The sequence below is a fragment of the Nesoenas mayeri genome (assembly GCF_963082525.1).
Source record: "Nesoenas mayeri genome assembly, chromosome: 1".
Classification (NCBI taxonomy): domain Eukaryota; kingdom Metazoa; phylum Chordata; class Aves; order Columbiformes; family Columbidae; genus Nesoenas; species Nesoenas mayeri.
Genome location: NC_137541.1, coordinates 211,999,520 through 212,017,383, shown reverse-complemented (window position 1 = coordinate 212,017,383; position 17,864 = coordinate 211,999,520). Strand labels below are relative to the sequence as shown.

The following is a 17,864-nucleotide window of genomic DNA, read 5'->3' as shown; positions in this document are numbered from 1 at the left end:
AAACATTAAACATCTTAGCATGAATCACAGCTGCATTTCTCACAGAGTCATTTCTGAACGACTTCAAGCAGCTTAAAAGCTGTTCTACGTTTGACGCTTCAATTTTCTTTTGATTTCGACTCGTTCTTTTTTCACCTTTGCCTAAAATATTCCCATTTTTTGCTCTGAGCAGATTATCCAAAGAGCTTCTGCTGGATCCACAGCAAACCTTGGTCTTCAAAGTGTGGCATAAAGCAGGTAAAGTTTGTCCTGCGGTATTGGGTATTTTCTGCATCCTTTCCCTTATATTTAATACAAATAAAGTAAATTCTATTCAGTAAGCTGCTCATAATCAAATATTTTTGTAGCACCTTGGATCTATTTTAACAATTTCTCCTTTATCCACCCTTAACATTCACTGGGTGAGTTGGGTTTCAAACCAAACAGAGAAGCATTTTGTAAGCATTTTATTGAACTTGCTTGTTTGTTTCGTAACCCAGATCCTCTGATGTTTAATTTGTACCGAGCAAGCGCAAAAACCACCTGTTTTTTATGGGGAAGGCAGCTCTACTTCATCAATTCAAACTGCTAGGGTATGATCTTTAAAATAATGAGGTTTTTTCCTTCTTTTTACATATTAATGTTGAGCTTTATGGTTTTTGCTTCAAAAAGAAGCTGTGTGTAACTCAGCCTTTCTCTGGATTGTGATTCTCCTGCTGTCCCCTCTCCCTGCCCTGGTCTCATTGTCTCCACAGGGACGTTTTTAGCTGAGTAAAACCTCTAAGATCATCCAAATAATATTTGCAAGACAGAAAAGACAAATTCGCCCAAAAAATGTGACAGTGTCATGACAAATCAGCTATTTTTAATGTTTTAGCAACATGAAAATGCAAGTAACGGAAGTTTCTGCAATGAAAATACAATTCCAGAGGCAGAATTTGTTTGCTGAGGTCCCCAAATTGGCCATCAGGTTGTTTTTCAAGTCTGTGATTGTTTCTTATTTCTAACTGAATATTTTCCCCTTTATTATAATGCTCATGTAATTAATTCTGATGAAGTATTGCATGTCACCCTCATGTCTTATACCCACAGCAAGACCCTCACCCTGCTGCAAATTATTACCAATGTAGGTGTTCAAGTTCCCAACAGCTTTTCTTGGCAAATCCCTTGGGAAGAAGCTGATTTAATGACTTCAATTACTTTTTCCTGCTTCTCAATCAGACACCAGAGCTCTCTTAGTTCGAAACACGTTCTATGTTAACAACCAGGATTGAAGTCACGTTCCTTTTGTCTTTAGCTCGATTTTCTGTTTCCTCCACGTTCTTTTTATTCCACTCTTTTCTTCATGAGAGTTTTCACCTTTTAAATCACTGAGTTTTAGAAGGCGCCTTCCCCTGTAAACTCTCAACATATTTCAAGGGCTGTATGGCTGATTTTTAGCATTCCTGAAGGCGTTTCCTTGACATGAAGTTTCAATTAATGCGTATTTTCTCATCTTCTTCCCCAGAGAGCGAGCGAGTGATTGGATTCGCCTCCGTGGACCTTTCTCCTCTTCTCTCCGGCTTCCAACTTGTGTGCGGCTGGTACAACATCACGGATTTCAGCGGGCAGTGCCGGGGGCAGATCAAAGTAGCCATTTCCCCCCTTCAAAACCTAAATCATCTGAAAGAAGAAAAGCAGGCGAGGATCCGGACCCGGCCACCGAGTCCTTCAGTACGTTCTTCAGTTTCCTCTGGTGTGATATCCGATTAGATTCCGAATGATCAGTGTTTCTGAAATCGTGAGCGAATCCGCGGTGCTGTCATATATCGGTTTGTGTAAACGCACTGGGAACATTTAATTCCTGGTTAATTCAGCCGGGTGTTTCCAGCGCTAATTCCAGCGCTCATCTCCAGTGGCTTCGCTCTCTTGTTGCTTCATGGATATTTGGGGTTTTTTTTAATTATTAGGACAATATTCTGTGGTTTTGTGGTTTGACATTGTTCTGTTTGGTGCTTTGGATGCCTGAAAAGATACTGTAAATTCATTGCATTGGTTAGGACATTTTTAATTGGGCAGAAATCTATTTTTCTGGAAGATCTGCCATTTCTTGTGTGTGTTTTATTCTCTAGCCTTCCCAGTTATGCATAATGGAGCCTCTATATCCTACTTTCCATCGTTCTTTGGAAGCGTGAGGGGAATTAACAAACACTTCTGAAATAAGAGTGTTGCGATACGGTACTTTGGCTCAGTGCTGCAAAATCCTTTGCAAATTTAAAGCTATTTAAAGAACTTTGCATTTCGTTCGCTAGCTCACAAAATATTACTTGAATTTCTCTATTTTCTTGCCGAGGAAGGTTCATGTGCATTGTTCTTTATTTATTCTAGGTTAAGCCCAGCTTTCCAACATTTCCCAGTAACGCTACAAGCTTTTCCAAGCAGATGGTGAATACATCATCAAAGGAAATCAGTGTTGCTACTCATGAGCGGTAAGTCTGCTGGTTATTGATAATTATTTTGATTTATTTATTGGTAAGTCAGCTGGTTATCGATCATTTTGCTTCTTTCAGGGCTCAGAGATCTATCTGTTGACTCTACTGAAAAAATAATGAGCCCTTTCCAAGGCCTTTCTCTGGTTTTGGTCTTAAATATTAAACCAAATTCCCTTTACCAGTGAGGTGAAGGCCCAGGAGACAGAAATCCTGGGGCAGGTTCCTTTCTACAAAACCCAGATGTTCTTTTTCTTCTCGCTGTTGTTTCCTGATTTGTTTCATTAACACCCTTCTAAAACTGGCAAATATTTCTTCCAGGCCTTTATAAGAATAAAGGTTGTGTTTGTATTTGGATTTATTTTTAATAAGGATAAGTTGAAGTTAGAATAGGGTATTATCGATATATCCACTTCATTTTGCCATAACTCCTGTCCATGAGTGACAGGTTGTAAAATGCCATAATATTGCACATTCCAGGACTAGGACTGTCAGATTTCCTGCTTTCTGTCCCTTAAAACAACCACTAATGTTTATATATTTATGTGAGAGGGAATTTTTATTGGTGGTTTGTTTATTTAGCGTATAGAGATGTTATTTTCCTGCATGTGTCTGAAGTTCAGAGGGACCGTGGGCCACCGTTCTGTCATTGCAAATTCCCTGCCAGCCACACTATTAACTGGTGCAGAAAGGGTAGTTGCAGTTTATTTTAGTGTAAATTTGCAACAATAAATGCTGCATTTAGACCGGGTAGTGAGGTGACTGTGAACTGGCTGAAGGGAAGAAGCCAGAGAGTCGTGGTCAATGGGGCAGAGTCCAGTTGAGGCCTGGATCTAGTGCAGTGCCTCAGGGGCAGTGCTGGGGCCGCTGTTATTCAATATATTCATCAGTGATTTGGACGAGGGAATAGAGTGACTGTCAGCAAGTTTGCTGGTGACACCAAGCTGGGAGGAGTGGCTGACACGCCAGAGGCTGTGCTGCCATCAGAGACCGGGACAGGCTGAGAGTTGGGCGGGGAGAAATGTAATGAACTAGAACAAGGGCAAGTGTAGAGTCTTGAATCTGGGCAGGAACAACTCCAGGTTCCAGTGTAAGTTGGGGAATGACCTATTAGAGAGCAGTGTAGGGGAAAGGGAGCTGGGGGTCCTGGGGACAGCAGGGTGAGCATGAGCCAGCACTGGGCCCTTGTGGCCAGGAAGCCAATGGTACCTGGGGTGGGTTAGAAGGGGGTGGTCAGTAGGTCAGAGAGGTTCTCCTGCCCCTCTGCTCTGCCCTGGGGAGACCACACCTGGAATCTTGTGTCCAGCTGTGGCCCCTGAGTTCCAGCAGGACAGGGAACTGCTGGAGAGAGTCCAGCGCAGCCACCAAGATGCTGCAGGGAGTGGAGCATCTCCCGTGTGAGGAAAGGCTGAGGGAGCTGGGGCTCTGGAGCTGGACAAGAGGACACTGAGGGGGGACTCATTCATGTTGACAGATATCTAAAGAGTGAGTGTCACGAGGATTAGACTAGATGATCTTTTGACATCCCTTCCAATCCCTAACATTCTGTGATTCTGTGATTTATAAGAACTACTTTCATCCCCTGGTGGCTCTTCAATGCACTTGAAGACGTTGGATGTTCTTAGTTGGCAGACTTGTCACAGTTCGAGATTTAAACGGGTTTTTGCTGTCAAACGCAGGCCCGTTTGGAGCAGAACGAGTCCCTCCGGATCCCCCGCGCTCCGTCACGAGGAGCACGTGCAGAACGTGCGCAGGTTCCACGAGTCCCTGCAGCGAGCGGAGGGGAACGCGCAGCGGGCGGCCAACACGGACTCGGCGTCATTCTCGTCACGCGCTGCTCTGCTCACTGCGCTCAGGTAAAGCTGGACTAGAAACAACCAAGCCATTCAAAGCCTGAGCTTCGCAAAGCAGAGCTGGAAACTGAAGAATTCTTGCGTCAGTTTGAAAGGAAGTGAAAGGGTCTTTTCCAACCAAAATGACTCTGTGATACAAAAACAAGCCTGGAAGCATTTTCCTAGCAAGATGTCCTTGGAAGCACTTTTTTGGACTAGATTCTAGCTTGAAACCAGGCATAAACTTATAGAGAAGACTATGCATTGTCTGTAGGAATATAGGACTGAAAGAGACTTGGAGTCACTCCGTCTCTTCCCCTGCTACCACAAGGAATATATCATAAAAATCCTTAGATCTCAAGCGGGTAGAAATCCTCAGATTTTAATCAAGCTCAGTGATAGAGTCAATGAATATTCTTGCCTTTATGATTTCTATTGGAAGGTCATCTTAAATCCAGTTCCTTCAATTAAATTCATTTAAAACTAGCTTTATTTTTCAGTTCCATCCTAAGCTTTGTAAATAATTCAACATTTGTTCTTGAGTGTTATTCTCTTGCTTAACACTTACCTATTTAACCCTTAATCTCCTGTTTGCATATTTACGCACTGCTGTCTGCAGGGATACAAATAGAACCAGTCTATTACCATTTCTTTGTATCTTTTTCCTCTTACCAAATTTCTCACTTACTGCTTACAGAAAGAACTTGAGCGAGCTGGATGAGGTTCAAAGATATTTCAACCAGAAGCTGACCAGGTCTTTTCCTGACTTTGGTGACGGTGACACGTCCAAACCGAGTCCCGGGGAGCAGAACGATCATCGCAGCTCAATGAGCCGAGAAGTAGATCCCAATTCGCACCATCTTTTGGAAAAATCTAGTCAGCTGGTGTCTCAGGTCAGCAGCCTCATCAATGGTGAGTTGTCGCTTGGTTTAGATGTTCTTTTTTTGGTCAGAAGATGCTTTGAATTGCTTAAAATTTCTTAAAATAACTGGGACCAGTTGCTGGTGTTGAGGGTGAGCACGTGTTGGGAGAACCTTCAAACTCCTGTTGGAAAGAGCGTTGAACTGAAACATGAAGACAGAAGATTAGGTGGGAGTTAAGACCCTCTCAGAACTGCCTAAATTCAATTTGAATTTCCACATCTGTTCAGTAGAAAATGAGAGTTTTTCACAGAATCACAGAGTGTCAGGGATTGAAAGGGACCTGGAAAGCTCATCCAGTGCAATCCCCCCATGGAGCAGGAACACCCAGATAAGGTTACACAGGAAGGTGTCCAGGCGGGTTGGAATATCTGCACAGAAAGAGACTCCACAACCCCCCTGGGCAGCCTGGGCCAGGCTCTGCCACCCTCACCACGAACAAGTTTCTTCTCAAATTTAAGGAGAACCTCCTGTGTTCCAGTTTGTACCCATTGCCCCTTGTCCTATCATTGGTTGTTCACTGAGAAGAGCCTGGCTCCATCCTCCTGACGCTCATCCTTTCCGTATTGATCCCCATGAATGAGTCCCCCCTCAGTGTCCTCTTGTCCAGCTCCAGAGCCCCAGCTCCCTCAGCCTTTCCTCACACGGGAGATGCTCCACTCCCTGCAGCATCTTGGTGGCTGCGCTGGACTCTCTGCAGCAGTTCCCTGTCCTGCTGGAACTGAGGGGCCACAACTGGACACAAGATTCCAGGTGTGGTCTCCCCAGGGCAGAGCAGAGGGGCAGGAGAACCTCTCTGACCTACTGACCACCCCCTTCTCATCCATCCCAGGTACCATTGGCTTCCTGGCCACAAGGGCCCAGTGCTGGCTCATGCTCACCCTGCTGTCCCCAGGACCCCCAGCTCCCTTTCCCCTACACTGCTCTCCAACAGCTCATTCCCCAACTTACACTGGAACCTGGGGTTGTTCCTGCCCAGATTCAAGACTCTACACTTGCCCTTGTTCTAGTTCATTACATTCCTCCTCGCCCAGCTCTCAGCCTGTCCAGGTCTCTGATGGCAGCACAGCCTCTGGCGTGTCAGCCACTCCTCCCAGCTTGGTGTCACCAGCAAACTTGCTGACAGTCACTCTATTCCCTCATCCAAGTCATTGATGAATATATTGAATAACAGCGGCCCCAGCACTGCCCCTGAGGCACTGCACTAGATCCAGGCCTCAACTGGACTCTGCCCCATTGACCACGACTCTCTGGCTTCTTCCCTTCAGCCAGTTCACAGTCACCTCACTCCCCGATCATCCAGACCGCACTCCCTCAGTTCAGCTGTGAGGATGCTGTGGGACACTGTGCCAAATGCCTCACTCAAGTCAAGGTAGATCACGTCCACCGCTCTGCCATCATCCATCCATCTTGTTATGTCCTCATAAAAGTCAGTGATGTTGGTCAAGCACGACTTCTCCTTGGTGAGGCCATGTTTTTGCAGAACAGAAATCCCCAGAACGGTACTGAGCTGAGTTTGGGGTTCTCTGCCAATATGAATTGGCACATCTGTGGTTTCAGGTGATATTTATGCTCTACCACGCATAGCTCAAATAAAGCTATTTTGGGTAGGTAAGACAAAGTTCTTAGTAAGCAGCAGCTTTTCTGTTTATCACATCCAGTCCATTTCCTCTTTAATTAATTTTCCCCATCGTTACCGCTGTTGGACATGGATCGACATCCTCAGTAAGGATGGGCATGACACAGCAGCGACGGAAACTGTATCTCTGCCCACACCTTGTTTTTAAATCTGTATTTTTCACTGTGGGGTTTCTAACAGCCCCGTTGTCACCACTCTTCCCCTCAGTGCTACCCTGCTCGCTAATTGCTGTTAATTACTGTTGGCTTCACTGTTAGTGCTGCTCCAATCTCATATCAGAGAGCTGCAAAATGACCAGGAGTTTTGCTGAGTCATTAAAAAGAATCTGTAAAATCCCCAGGAGTTTGGGGGTTTGCAGAGATTTTATTAATGTTCTAATCCAATCGCCTCTTTTTCAGAGCCTGTGTTGGGAACGCAACCAGCTCCTTGTTTCCAGGCTTGATAATTTTACCGCCACAACTGAGCGTTAGTCCCGAGTGAATTTCCGTTTTACAAATATTTAATTAACAGTCATCTCTTGTTCGATTCGAGTTGGTGAATTGAACTGAAAGCTGGAGAATATCAGTAGCAACTGTGTCTTCTGGGCCCCTCCAATAAAACTGGGGAAGCGTGAGAGGAAGAGGTGGTGGGATAGATTATCCATCTTTCCTCTCTACATTGTTTGTGTGGTCTGAACCTTCCAAACTGGTTTGAACCACTCCAAGCAACAGTTCTTTTTCCCATTTGTTTAGATGTACTCTGTATATCAGAGTCTTTTCACTGTCCAGTGGGTATTTCTAGTTATTTCCCAGTGATTTCATCCTGAACTTCTCCTTTTTACTTTTTTCCTTTAACATTTCTGTCCTTCTCTTGGCCTTGTCAGTGGTAAAGAGAGCGGAATGTGGTCAGGCGCAGGTTTAACTCCTAACCATTCTTCATATATATTTTACTGCAGAAAGCCCACATAATTCAGATCCAAGATGAACTATTGCTCCGTGCATTTACCAATGCTCTTCTCTGTTAATCAGACTTACAGATTATAACTAAAAATACTAAAGAGTCTTCCAACGTGCCTCAAGACAGCAGCAGAAAGCTGGATGCTACGCGTGTACCCGACCAGAAGGATGAAGAAGCCACAAGTGAAGAATGTCAAGGCCAATCTGAGCGGGACTCGGCCAGCGTTTGCAGCAACACGCGGCCACCGCGCTCTTCTGGGAGATCCGTGTTTGAGAGACACATGTTGCGTGAATTTCTAGACCCAGCTGTCCTCAAAGACGAGTGTCCTTTGTCAACGGGCCTCGTCCAGGAAGACGAAGGTGCTTTTTCACACAGCGAAGAAGAATATGAAGAAGATATTATAGAACCACGGACTCTGAACGAAATAACGACCATCACGGACAAAACTAGTCCCTGGTCCAGTGTAGTGTCTGAAGAGGAGACCGGTCCTGAGCGGCAGCTCGTAGATTTGGGGCCTGGACATCAGCGCTCGGTGGGTATCGAATGCTTGAGAAGAGGAGGCAGCAGACGGAGCAGCTTCTCCAGCGCGTCACAAGGTGACAACCAAAGCGTTGTCACCACCCTCAGCCCATGCGTTGGCCTCCACACAGGCGAGGAAAGTCCTTGGGCAGGAGCGGAAGGTTTTCAGAGCTTGAACAGTGGCACAGAACCAGAAAATGGAAGTTGTGACTGTGACAGGGCATTTAATGCTACATCTATAGACCAAAACGTCGAGTTTCGTGCAGTCTCTGAAGAACTGATGGGATTTCCAGCAGATCCAAAAACCACAGAAAAAGAGGAAAAAGGTGAGGTTGTAAATAAAGATCATAAAGACGAGGAAGAAAGGGGTTCTGATGAGATCTGTGTTACGACGGCAGGATGGGGAGGAAACACCGAAAGCTTTTCTGATGACAGCAGCGAAGACTCACTGGAAGCACCAAAAGAGTCTGTCAAAGCGAAAATTGCTTCGTATCCTTCATTTCTTAAACACCTGTTGTATTCAAGGAGCGTGTCTTATTTCTTCCTTAGAGCCTCATGAGAGAGAAAATCCCTGCGTGCAGCTTTTCCCTGGGATATGAGGCTAGAATTGGTGGCCTGGGAAGGTGTTGGAAGAGCCTGTTACGTTGTGTTTCACACAGTGTTGTCATGACTGTACTATTTCTAACAAATATATCCTGTGATCTATGAGAGTTATTTATTTTGCATAGTTTCAATGTGTTTTCTTGCAGTTTTTCCCCATTTGGGCACTACCATAGTTCTTGTGTGCCTTGTGTATTAAAAGAAACACAGTTTATTTTGCATTTTAAACACTTTCCCGCATTTCTTGCACGGATCTCAAATCTTTCCTTCAGTTTCATTAAGTTGTGTTGGAATTTTTGCAGGGTGAAGTACTGTACAAATACATGAGGTGTTACTATAAAGCAGATTGGTGTCCCCTGAGACCAAGTGAGAGAACCAAGTGTTCGGAACCGTAGAATATTGATTAAAATAAATGAGATTTACAGCTGTTACAGGGAGGATTATTTCACATCTACAGCTCCTGTGCTGGATACTGGGGAGGCCAAACCTCAAATCCTGGGGGCAGTTTTGGGCCCCTCACGCCAAGAAAGGCCTTGAGGTGCTGGAGCGAGTGGAGAGAAGGGAAAAGGGCTGGAGCACAAGTGTGATGGGAGCGGCTGAGGGACCTGGGGGGTTCAGCCTGGATTTTGGAACAATTTCTTCCCCAAAGGGCTGTGGGGCATTGGAACAGGCTGCCCAGGGCAGTGCTGGAGTCACCATACCTGGAGTGGTTGGAAACACACATAGATGGTTCTCAGGGACATGGAGCAGTGCCAGGGCTGGGTTAACAGTTGGACTTGATCTTGAGGGGCTTTTCCAACCAAAATGATTCTATGATACATGTTGCCAAAGGTTTTTCCTTAACAATTCTGCTCAGATCCGACGCCGTCGTTGTTCCCAACTTCTTCCTTTCGCCCCAGCAGATGGAAACCTCCATGCGGCTGCTCAGCGTTTCTTCTCATCCTTCCACAACGCTGCAAGTAAGTAGGGGACTCCTTTCCTTCCTGTCCAAGCTTAGCAGAGTCCATGAAAGCAGGACCAAAAGTCCTCAGATTAGAGGTGATAACTTCCAAATCAAGTCAAGAAGAACCTTTCTGCTACCTCTTCCCTCTGAGAATAATTTTCAGCGTTCGCAGCTGTGTCATTGTTGATATTTATGCATTTCTGTTAATCAATCTGTCTATATATGGTTGTGAATGCTGCTTTTCTCACCTGGGGTCAGTAGAAGTGGCCTGTGCTCGCTACACTCTTCTTTGTGCTTTAATGTGAGGTAAGGTGCCTAATTTTGAGGACTCAAGCTGTATCGTGTAATTATGACTCCAATTTATGTCTTTTTAGATCAGGATGAAATCAGGGAGTTTGCAGCAAGACAGTTTCTTCCTGAGAGGTATCAAGTAACTTCTTCGACGGAGGGAATAGCGGAATATTGTCCCTCCTACAGGAAAGTTTTGCTGTTTCATAGGCGTTTATGCACATAAAAACTTCTATTTACTGCAAGAGGTTCGTGGCTCAGTTATTTTGAGGTATAAATACTCTTCTTTTTCCAGCCGCAGCTTTGCTGGGAATGTTGATGCAGATCTGGACTGTTTACTGCTCCCAGAAAAGATAATCCCTCGGTCCCCCTCCTTGTGACCTATGAAACAAACGCTCCAAGGAACATTTATGTAATTGGAAACACTTTCCTTGATTAACCAGAGCAGCAACAGGCAGGATCTAATAGCTCTGAAGTAATGGAAACCACTTGCAATTAATAAATGTGTTTACAGCTCAGGTAAAATGGCTTAATTTTCACTGGTTTGTGTTGGAAAAATGATGTTTTTTTCTGATTTACATAATATTATCTTTGCCTAAAGCCCTTGAGACATTTTCCTGATGAAAGTCCAGATCTCAGTCAGAAGAATCTTGGCCATACAAGGATCTTAAGATATCTTGATTATAAAGCCCAGAGCGCAGTGTGTCTTAGCACACATTAAGCCCACTTCTCATGCTGTGTCTAAATATTTTGGACGAAGCCCGAAGCAGAATCTCAGGTGTGTTTCTCCTTTGGAATCTCCTTCCAATTCTTCTTAATTCGCTCCTGTTTTTCCTCTGGAAACCCCGTGTCCTTCTGTGCATCCGCAAATCATCACTCAGACCTATGGTTTAATATTAATACCAGCTTCCCTTGAATTCCCTCTCTCTGCAATACGAAGAACCACACTCCTGAAAGTCATTAATAATTAGGGAGAATATTAGCAATCTAAAATCCAAAACTATTTGGATCTAGCTGACCTTAAACCAATTTAGTTCCAGGATTAGCAACAGCTAATTGTAGAGACAGGACTCGCTTGTGCTTTGTGATGTTCACCCGGCGTCAAACACCCAGAATGAAGAACAAGAAGGGTTTGATTTTATTTTTCGCTTACGCCGATGGTAAAATAGATTTCGGGAAAACTGCTTTCTCATAGTTTTGTTCTTAATTAGCCTGAAGAACACCAGCTGCTAAATCTGGGTTTCTGCACAGCTCAGCAAACACCGAGCGTGACAGCGAGGATGAAACTGGAGCCGCTCTGCGAAGATCAACCGTGTCCTCTCGCTCCCTCTCTCCTGCGTTCCTGACGCTTCTCTCTGACTGCCCTGCGTCCCCATTTTCTCCGTCTTCCCAGCCAAAATGATGAATAAATGGTGAGAAGGTGAAGCGGAAAGTTGCGTCAAAGGAGCTGGTGGCATATGGAGACAAACTTGGCCCATGCTGCAAGGCCTTGCGGATGTGAGAATCATAGAATCATGGAATCATTTTGGTTGGAAAAACCTCTCAAGATCATCGAGTCCAACCATTAACCCAACCCTAGCACTACCCCACATCCCTGAGAACCTCATCTCCGTCTGTTCAACCCTCCAGCAATTAAATAATCCTCGCCCGGTTCATGTGTCCTGCCCAATCTATACGAAGCGAAGCGTCGTCTTCCATCTTTCTGATTAAATGTGTGTTCTCCATGGCCGAGCATCAGATACACAGAATTTGTGACCGCGTAGGCTCAAAGACAGAGGGAAAAACCCAGGACAGGCGCTGCGACACAGTCTGAGCTGCCAAAGCCTCTTTGGGAGGCGAGGAGCAGTGTAAATACAACATTTCGGATGTTCGCACTCCAAACTAGGCAGAAGGTTAAAATTCTTTGACCGTTCGAAACCGCGCATTTGACGTATCAAAGGAGCATCATAAAAATGCAGCGTTGAGGCTGGGATGTCTTGCTAAATGTTACAATTGCAAGGAATTTGTGTATTTCAGAGAAAAACGGCTTAAGGCAGAGGTGGGTATGGGAGTGTAGCTCTGTCCTGTAGCCGTATCGCAAAACCGAGGGTGAAGTTAAACCCACAAATGTAATTTCACCTGTGCGAGCTGTAATTGCGTCTTTAAACTTGTCTCGTTCTGCTTCACGCCTGCGCATATAGAACAACAACAAGAGCTGCTCGCCCTTTCCTACAGCTGGAAATTCCTTGTCAGGAGGGTCTTCGGGATGGATACGTGAATCTCGACACCCGCGCGTTGCCGCAAACGGACGCGGCGATGCGAAAATTGAGGTATTTTGGCCGCTTCTACATAAAACAGATTATTTGGGGAATTCATAGAGCCGTTGCGAAAATCTCCTTCTGCTTTCATATCGCAATGAGTTCCTACGAGTGTTTCACATGCACATGGTCAATATTTTTTAGGTATATTAGTGTCAGAGAAGCCGCACGGGGTCGTTTAGCTGCAATTTGACCAGCAGATTTGATTTAAGGGCCAGAATTTCCTTCTTTTCTTTCCTTTCAATACAATTCCTGGGCCGAGGGATGGGGCAATAAGCACCAATTCTTTGCAAATACATCAAACCGGTGTTGAGAAGCGAACGCCACTCGACGCACTAAGACCAGGAGCTTTTTGCCCATCTTCTGAGCTTTCACCTTGAATATTTGTATCTACGAACTGCTGTACAGAGGAACCAAGCTGGTTACCACCCATCTCCAGCCAATATTAATATTTCGGGTGTTTTATAGCCAGTTGGCCCAGAAAACAGCAAGGAAAGAAATACTGACCTGTCTTCACTGCGCAACCTCGAGCAGATCAAAGGGAGGTGATTTATAATTTATACGATTAGCCGTATTAAACCGGGAGCTGTTTAGCATTTAGGAATTTACCCTCATTGTATTTTTTATTAACGAGCCAGCAAATGAAACCATCGTCTTTGTGAGCGTCGATTCGTCCGTCTCCCACATCTGGCCGTGCAGGAGGAGGATGGGGCAGCGCATTGGAAAAATCCACCTTCAGGAACTGTGGTTGGGGCCTCTTTTGGTCTTTTCTGGGCGCAAAAATTGTCGCTGATGGTAAATTAAGTCGTAATGAAGCCTCTTGTGCTTTGTCCTGGCTCCAGCAAACAGGATGTGGAAATCAAGGGGTGGGTTCGATCCATTTCCCAGCAGAGTCTTCACCAGCAACGCCATCCCTGGGCAAATATTCAATATCCTCATCATCTGTGCCTGCAAAGTGCGGGTGACAAAACCCAAGGAGTCTCCAAACCCTTTTATTCCTAAACAAGCCACTTCCCTCCCCAAATAACACATGGGGGACACGCAGGAACGGGATCCCGGTGCCATTTCTCGTTTCACCTCAAGAGACATTTCCCCCGCGAGCGTGCTCAGCAAAGCTGAGCCTGGCTAGGCCGGAGGAGCAGCCCAGCCATGTGGGTGAAAGGTCGGAGCGGCGGATCGGCTTTCGGAATCTGACCCCGATCGAGCGACGTGTCCTCAAACGGCCCAGGGCGGATCTCAGCTCTCCAAACTGCTTGGAATTATTTTGTACGATGAAATTATCCATTTTTAGCGCTGCTGTAACATCTGGGAGGATTCAGGGAAACCGGCATGGTGTTAAAATCATTTAAACGGTGGTTTTTATTTAGGGGTCCCTGCAGATATGGAGACCGACCCGTCTGATTTTTCAGCAGGTTTGGATTTGGTGCGTAGAAGCCTCTACATCGTGAGGTGGTTTGGTTTTTAGGTTCGACAAATAATAATTAAAACCAACAATTCAGAGAGGCAGAGCCCGGTGAATACGCTGCTATAATTCTTTTGGCTTCATAAAATCAGATTTTAGCTGAGAATAGACATTGGAAAACCTTTCTGATTTTGATCTTTTGCTTTCTGCAGCACTGGGGAAAAGCATCGCAGTGTCCGATATCACATCGAGCAGGGAAATATTTCACCATTTAATGACAGATTATTGGTTTTCTAAACAGTCAGAACAAACACGTTGAGTTTCATTTTCTAAACAGAATGGAACAAGAGAAAAACCGCTCCGAGGAGAAGCGGCGAGCGCCAGAAAACACATCATGAGGGATTTTGGGATTTATGTATCCAGCTTCTCGCGCTCTTGGGAAGGTCAGAGAAGAGCCGGTTGAGTTTTAATGTGTTTATTTCTCCTCTGGCAGGGCAGCAGCGGCTCCGCGCCGCGGGGCATCCCGTACCGCCGGCCCCCGCCACCCCGGCCCGCCGTCCGTCTGTCCCAAGAGGAAACCCAACGCATCGCCAGGATCTTCTCCGCTCAGCTCTCCCATAAGGAACAACATCGCTGAGACGCCGCCACAAATGCCGCGTCCTCCGGGGAAAACGAGGTGGAACCTTTACGTTTCAACCTCTCATTGTGTTTAAATTTGCCTCGTTGGTTTCTCGTTAGAGGGACTGATGGTCAACCCAAGGGAGTGGAGACTGTCTTGCGAGGGCAGGTCCCCCATGAGACTCGTCACTGTTTGGTCTCCGGATACTCCATGATTCACCTTGAGTTTCTCTAATTAACCCTTTGGATCATCCCCTTTGGATCCAGCTCCTTTTTCTTCAAGCGAAGGATGGAGAACACAAGGAACTGGTGGTCGCGGGGCGAGCGGAGAACTGTCGGCTCCCAGCCCGCGCCTGTCGCGGCTTTTCAGAAATAACCGGTAGGAAAAAGAATTCCTTGGAAATAATAATTCCTGGAAAGCGTAATTTGCTGATTCCATAATATACATGCCCGAGGTGCTTGTGTAAATACAACCTGAGGCTACTGTAAAATACTGATGTGTGTACAAAAGGGTTTTAATAGAAAGATGGACCTTTTCTATTCTAAATTATTTTTGTATGTTTTTACGTCGGGTACATTTTGGATAACGGACTCGCCAACCCAGCTCGGTTGGTTTTTGTACCGCTGTTTGTGTTTCAATAAAATCCACCCTGTTTCTCATCTGGTCGCGCTGCCCGGTCACGAGCTGCTCGTTAACAGGTGACGAGAGTCCGTCCCCAAAGAGCCGCCGGTGACAGGCAGGAGGTGACACCGGCGCCGCACGCAAAGGTCGCTGCTTTGAGAAGTAATTGAATATCGTATGGTGCAGATGGTGGCGAGTCAACTCTCGGAGGTGAGGAACGCTCCAAATTAGAGCTGCTTTTCAAACCACGCTTGGGAATTCAGGATTTAAAAGGGACCAAAGTGTCACCGTCCCCTTTTTCTTTATCCTCCCACCCCTGGTTTGGTTTTTCATAGGGGAAAATCCTAAATGGAAAATTGAGTTACGTCCTGGCTGTAAAATCTCTTGTGCCCTTGCCCAGCTGACGGTTGGGAGATGAATGTCCCGAGTGTCCCCATCCCGAGTGTCCCCATCCCAAGTGTCACCCTGTGAGAACAGGAGCAGCACAAGCGTTTCCTTCTGGTGACATCCCAAAAAACCCAAGTGGAATGGGGGCTGTAGGGAACATGGTGACAGAGGAGGTGACAATGTTGACTCCTGAGTTATCTGGGGCACGACATAAACAGCTTCTTCCTCCCGTGTTCCTATTTAGGTCGGCGGTGGAGCGGGGTCCAGGAAAACACGCTGGGAAGCGGCTGGAGACGGGGAACCCGATCCGCGGAGCAAAGGTGGATTCAGGGCATCAAACCAGCTCCAAATCCCTCTTGCGCACTCACGCGGAGGCTTTTCTGCACGTCACAGGGATGTGCTCGAGAGCTCCAAGGTAGAAACAGGCTGAGTTTTAAGAAAAACAGAGGAAAAGGGGGATTTCTAGACCACCCTTGGCCTCCCGTGCTGCCTCCCCCTCGGCGGCGCGGTGTTTGTGGTGCGGAGCCGCTCCACGTGAGCTCGGGGGACACGTTACAGACACACGACACCCCGCGGAGGAAATCCCGCTGGTAAACAGGCCCGGCAAGTGCCTGACATGAGTTACGGCTGCAGAGGGACCCGATGTCCCCACGGGGGGAGCGCCGGGTGCCGCTCTCCCTCCCAACCCTTGGACAAGCGTTTGCTGCGTCTCGTCCTCCCCAGAGCACGTTTAGCTTAAATCCAGTTTTATCCCCCATCTTTGACGTCCCAGCGCCCACCAAAGGGGCAGGACCGTGTTGTTGGGTGCTGCTCCCCTTAAATTTTGCTCTGAGCCCCCGCCCCAAGCTGCGCCAGAGCCCTGAAACGCAGCCAGCCCGTCACGGGTGCTGAGTGACCCCCGCCCCGTCATCGGCTCAAATGCCACCGGGGTGACGGGGTTTTGCTGTCACCTGATCCCCGCGGGGGCCGGAATGTCCTCCCGGGTGTGATATAAGGGGGGGACCAAGAAGCCGGTTCTGGGGTGATGGCTGTGAGGATTGGGGTGTAAGGCAGGAGCTGGGACGCGGTGCTGAGGTCCCCACGGTGAGGACACAGGGGACATGCTAGGGGGGACATGCTGTCACCAAGCACCCCCAGTTTGGCCTGGGTGGCATGGAGCGGGTAGGCTAAGCCCCGTGCCTCAGTTTCCCCAGGAATGCAGGCAAAGAAACTGGGCACAGTTTGGCTTTTGCGGTTATCCAGAGCCACCACAGCACATTGTCACCTCTGTCCCTAAACCGGACACCTTCTTGAAGCCCCGTCAGACGCAACGTCCCACAAACTGTCCCCCCGCTTTCCTTCCAGCCCCTCGGCCGCCATGGTGGGTCTGAAGCCCCCCGAGGTGCCCCCGACAGCCACCGTGAAGTTCTTCAGCGCGGGGACGGCCGCCTGCATCGCCGACCTCTGCACCTTCCCCCTGGACACCGCCAAAGTGCGCCTGCAGGTACGGCCCCCAAGCCCCCCAAAACCCACGGGCAGGGGGACAACCCCCCGCGCTGGCTTCAACCCAGATTTGGTGGCGTTTTGTGGAGGGTAAAGCGATGCGGTCGGTTCCTCCAGATCCAGGGCGAGGTGCGGATCCCCCGCAGCACCAGCGCCGTGGAGTATCGGGGTGTTTTGGGGACACTGAGCACCATGGTGAGGACGGAGGGACCCCGCAGCCTGTACAGCGGGCTGGCGGCCGGGCTGCAGCGCCAGATGAGCTTCGCCTCCATCCGCATCGGCCTCTATGACTCGGTGAAGCAGCTCTACACCCCCAAGGGGGCTGAGAGTAAGTGGGGAGACGGGGGGACCCCATCCCTACGTGCACCCCATCCCTGTGCACCCTGTCCCTCTGTGCACCCATCCCTGCACACCCCACATCCTTGTGCACCGAATCCCTGCGCAGCCCATCCCTTTGTGCACCCATCCCTGTATACCCCACATCCCTGCGCACCAAATCCCTACGCACCCGTCCCTGCACACCCCATCCTTATGCACCAAATCCCTGTGCACCCCATCCCCACGCACCCCATCCCTATGCACCAAATCCCTGTGCACCCCATCCCTGCATGCCCCATCCTTGCACATCAAATCCCTGTGCACCCCATCCCTGCACGCCCCATTCTCATGCACCAAATCCCTGTGCACCCCATCCCTGCATGCCCCATCCTTATGCACCAAATCCCTGTGCACCCCATCCCCACGCACCCCATCCCTATGCACCAAATCCCTGTGCACCCCATCTCTGCATGCCCCATCCTTGCACATCAAATCCCTGTGCACCCCATCCCTGCACGCCCCATTCTCATGCACCAAATCCATGTGCACCCCATCCCTGCATGCCCCATCCTTATGCACCAAATCCCTGTGCACCCCATCCCTGCACGCCCCAT

The 17,864-nt window shown here is 47.8% G+C and overlaps 1 protein-coding gene across 8 annotated transcripts in view; it reads left to right on the top strand.

The window, feature by feature from the left end:
- Positions 1-17,864, top strand: part of LOC308041879 (putative mitochondrial transporter UCP3) — a 54,550-nt gene that overhangs the window by 32,974 nt on the left and 3,712 nt on the right. For 2 of the 8 annotated variants that reach the window (XM_080346845.1, XM_080346843.1), the window contains exons 26-34: positions 173-237; positions 1,487-1,692; positions 2,347-2,447; positions 4,127-4,303; positions 4,977-5,191; positions 7,846-8,782; positions 9,750-9,852; positions 14,317-15,273; positions 15,695-15,841. In XM_080346845.1, the coding sequence (XP_080202971.1) occupies positions 173-237; positions 1,487-1,692; positions 2,347-2,447; positions 4,127-4,303; positions 4,977-5,191; positions 7,846-8,782; positions 9,750-9,852; positions 14,317-14,460 (1,948 nt within the window). In that variant the 3' untranslated portion in view covers positions 14,461-15,273; positions 15,695-15,841. Of the gene's footprint in view, positions 1-172; positions 238-1,486; positions 1,715-2,346; positions 2,448-4,126; positions 4,304-4,976; positions 5,192-7,845; positions 8,783-9,749; positions 9,853-10,419; positions 10,456-11,375; positions 11,415-14,316; positions 15,274-15,694; positions 15,866-16,794; positions 16,934-17,049; positions 17,261-17,864 lie in introns of those variants that run through there. The other 6 variants (XM_080346844.1, XM_080346847.1, XM_080346846.1 and 3 more) reach the window with 6 other exon arrangements.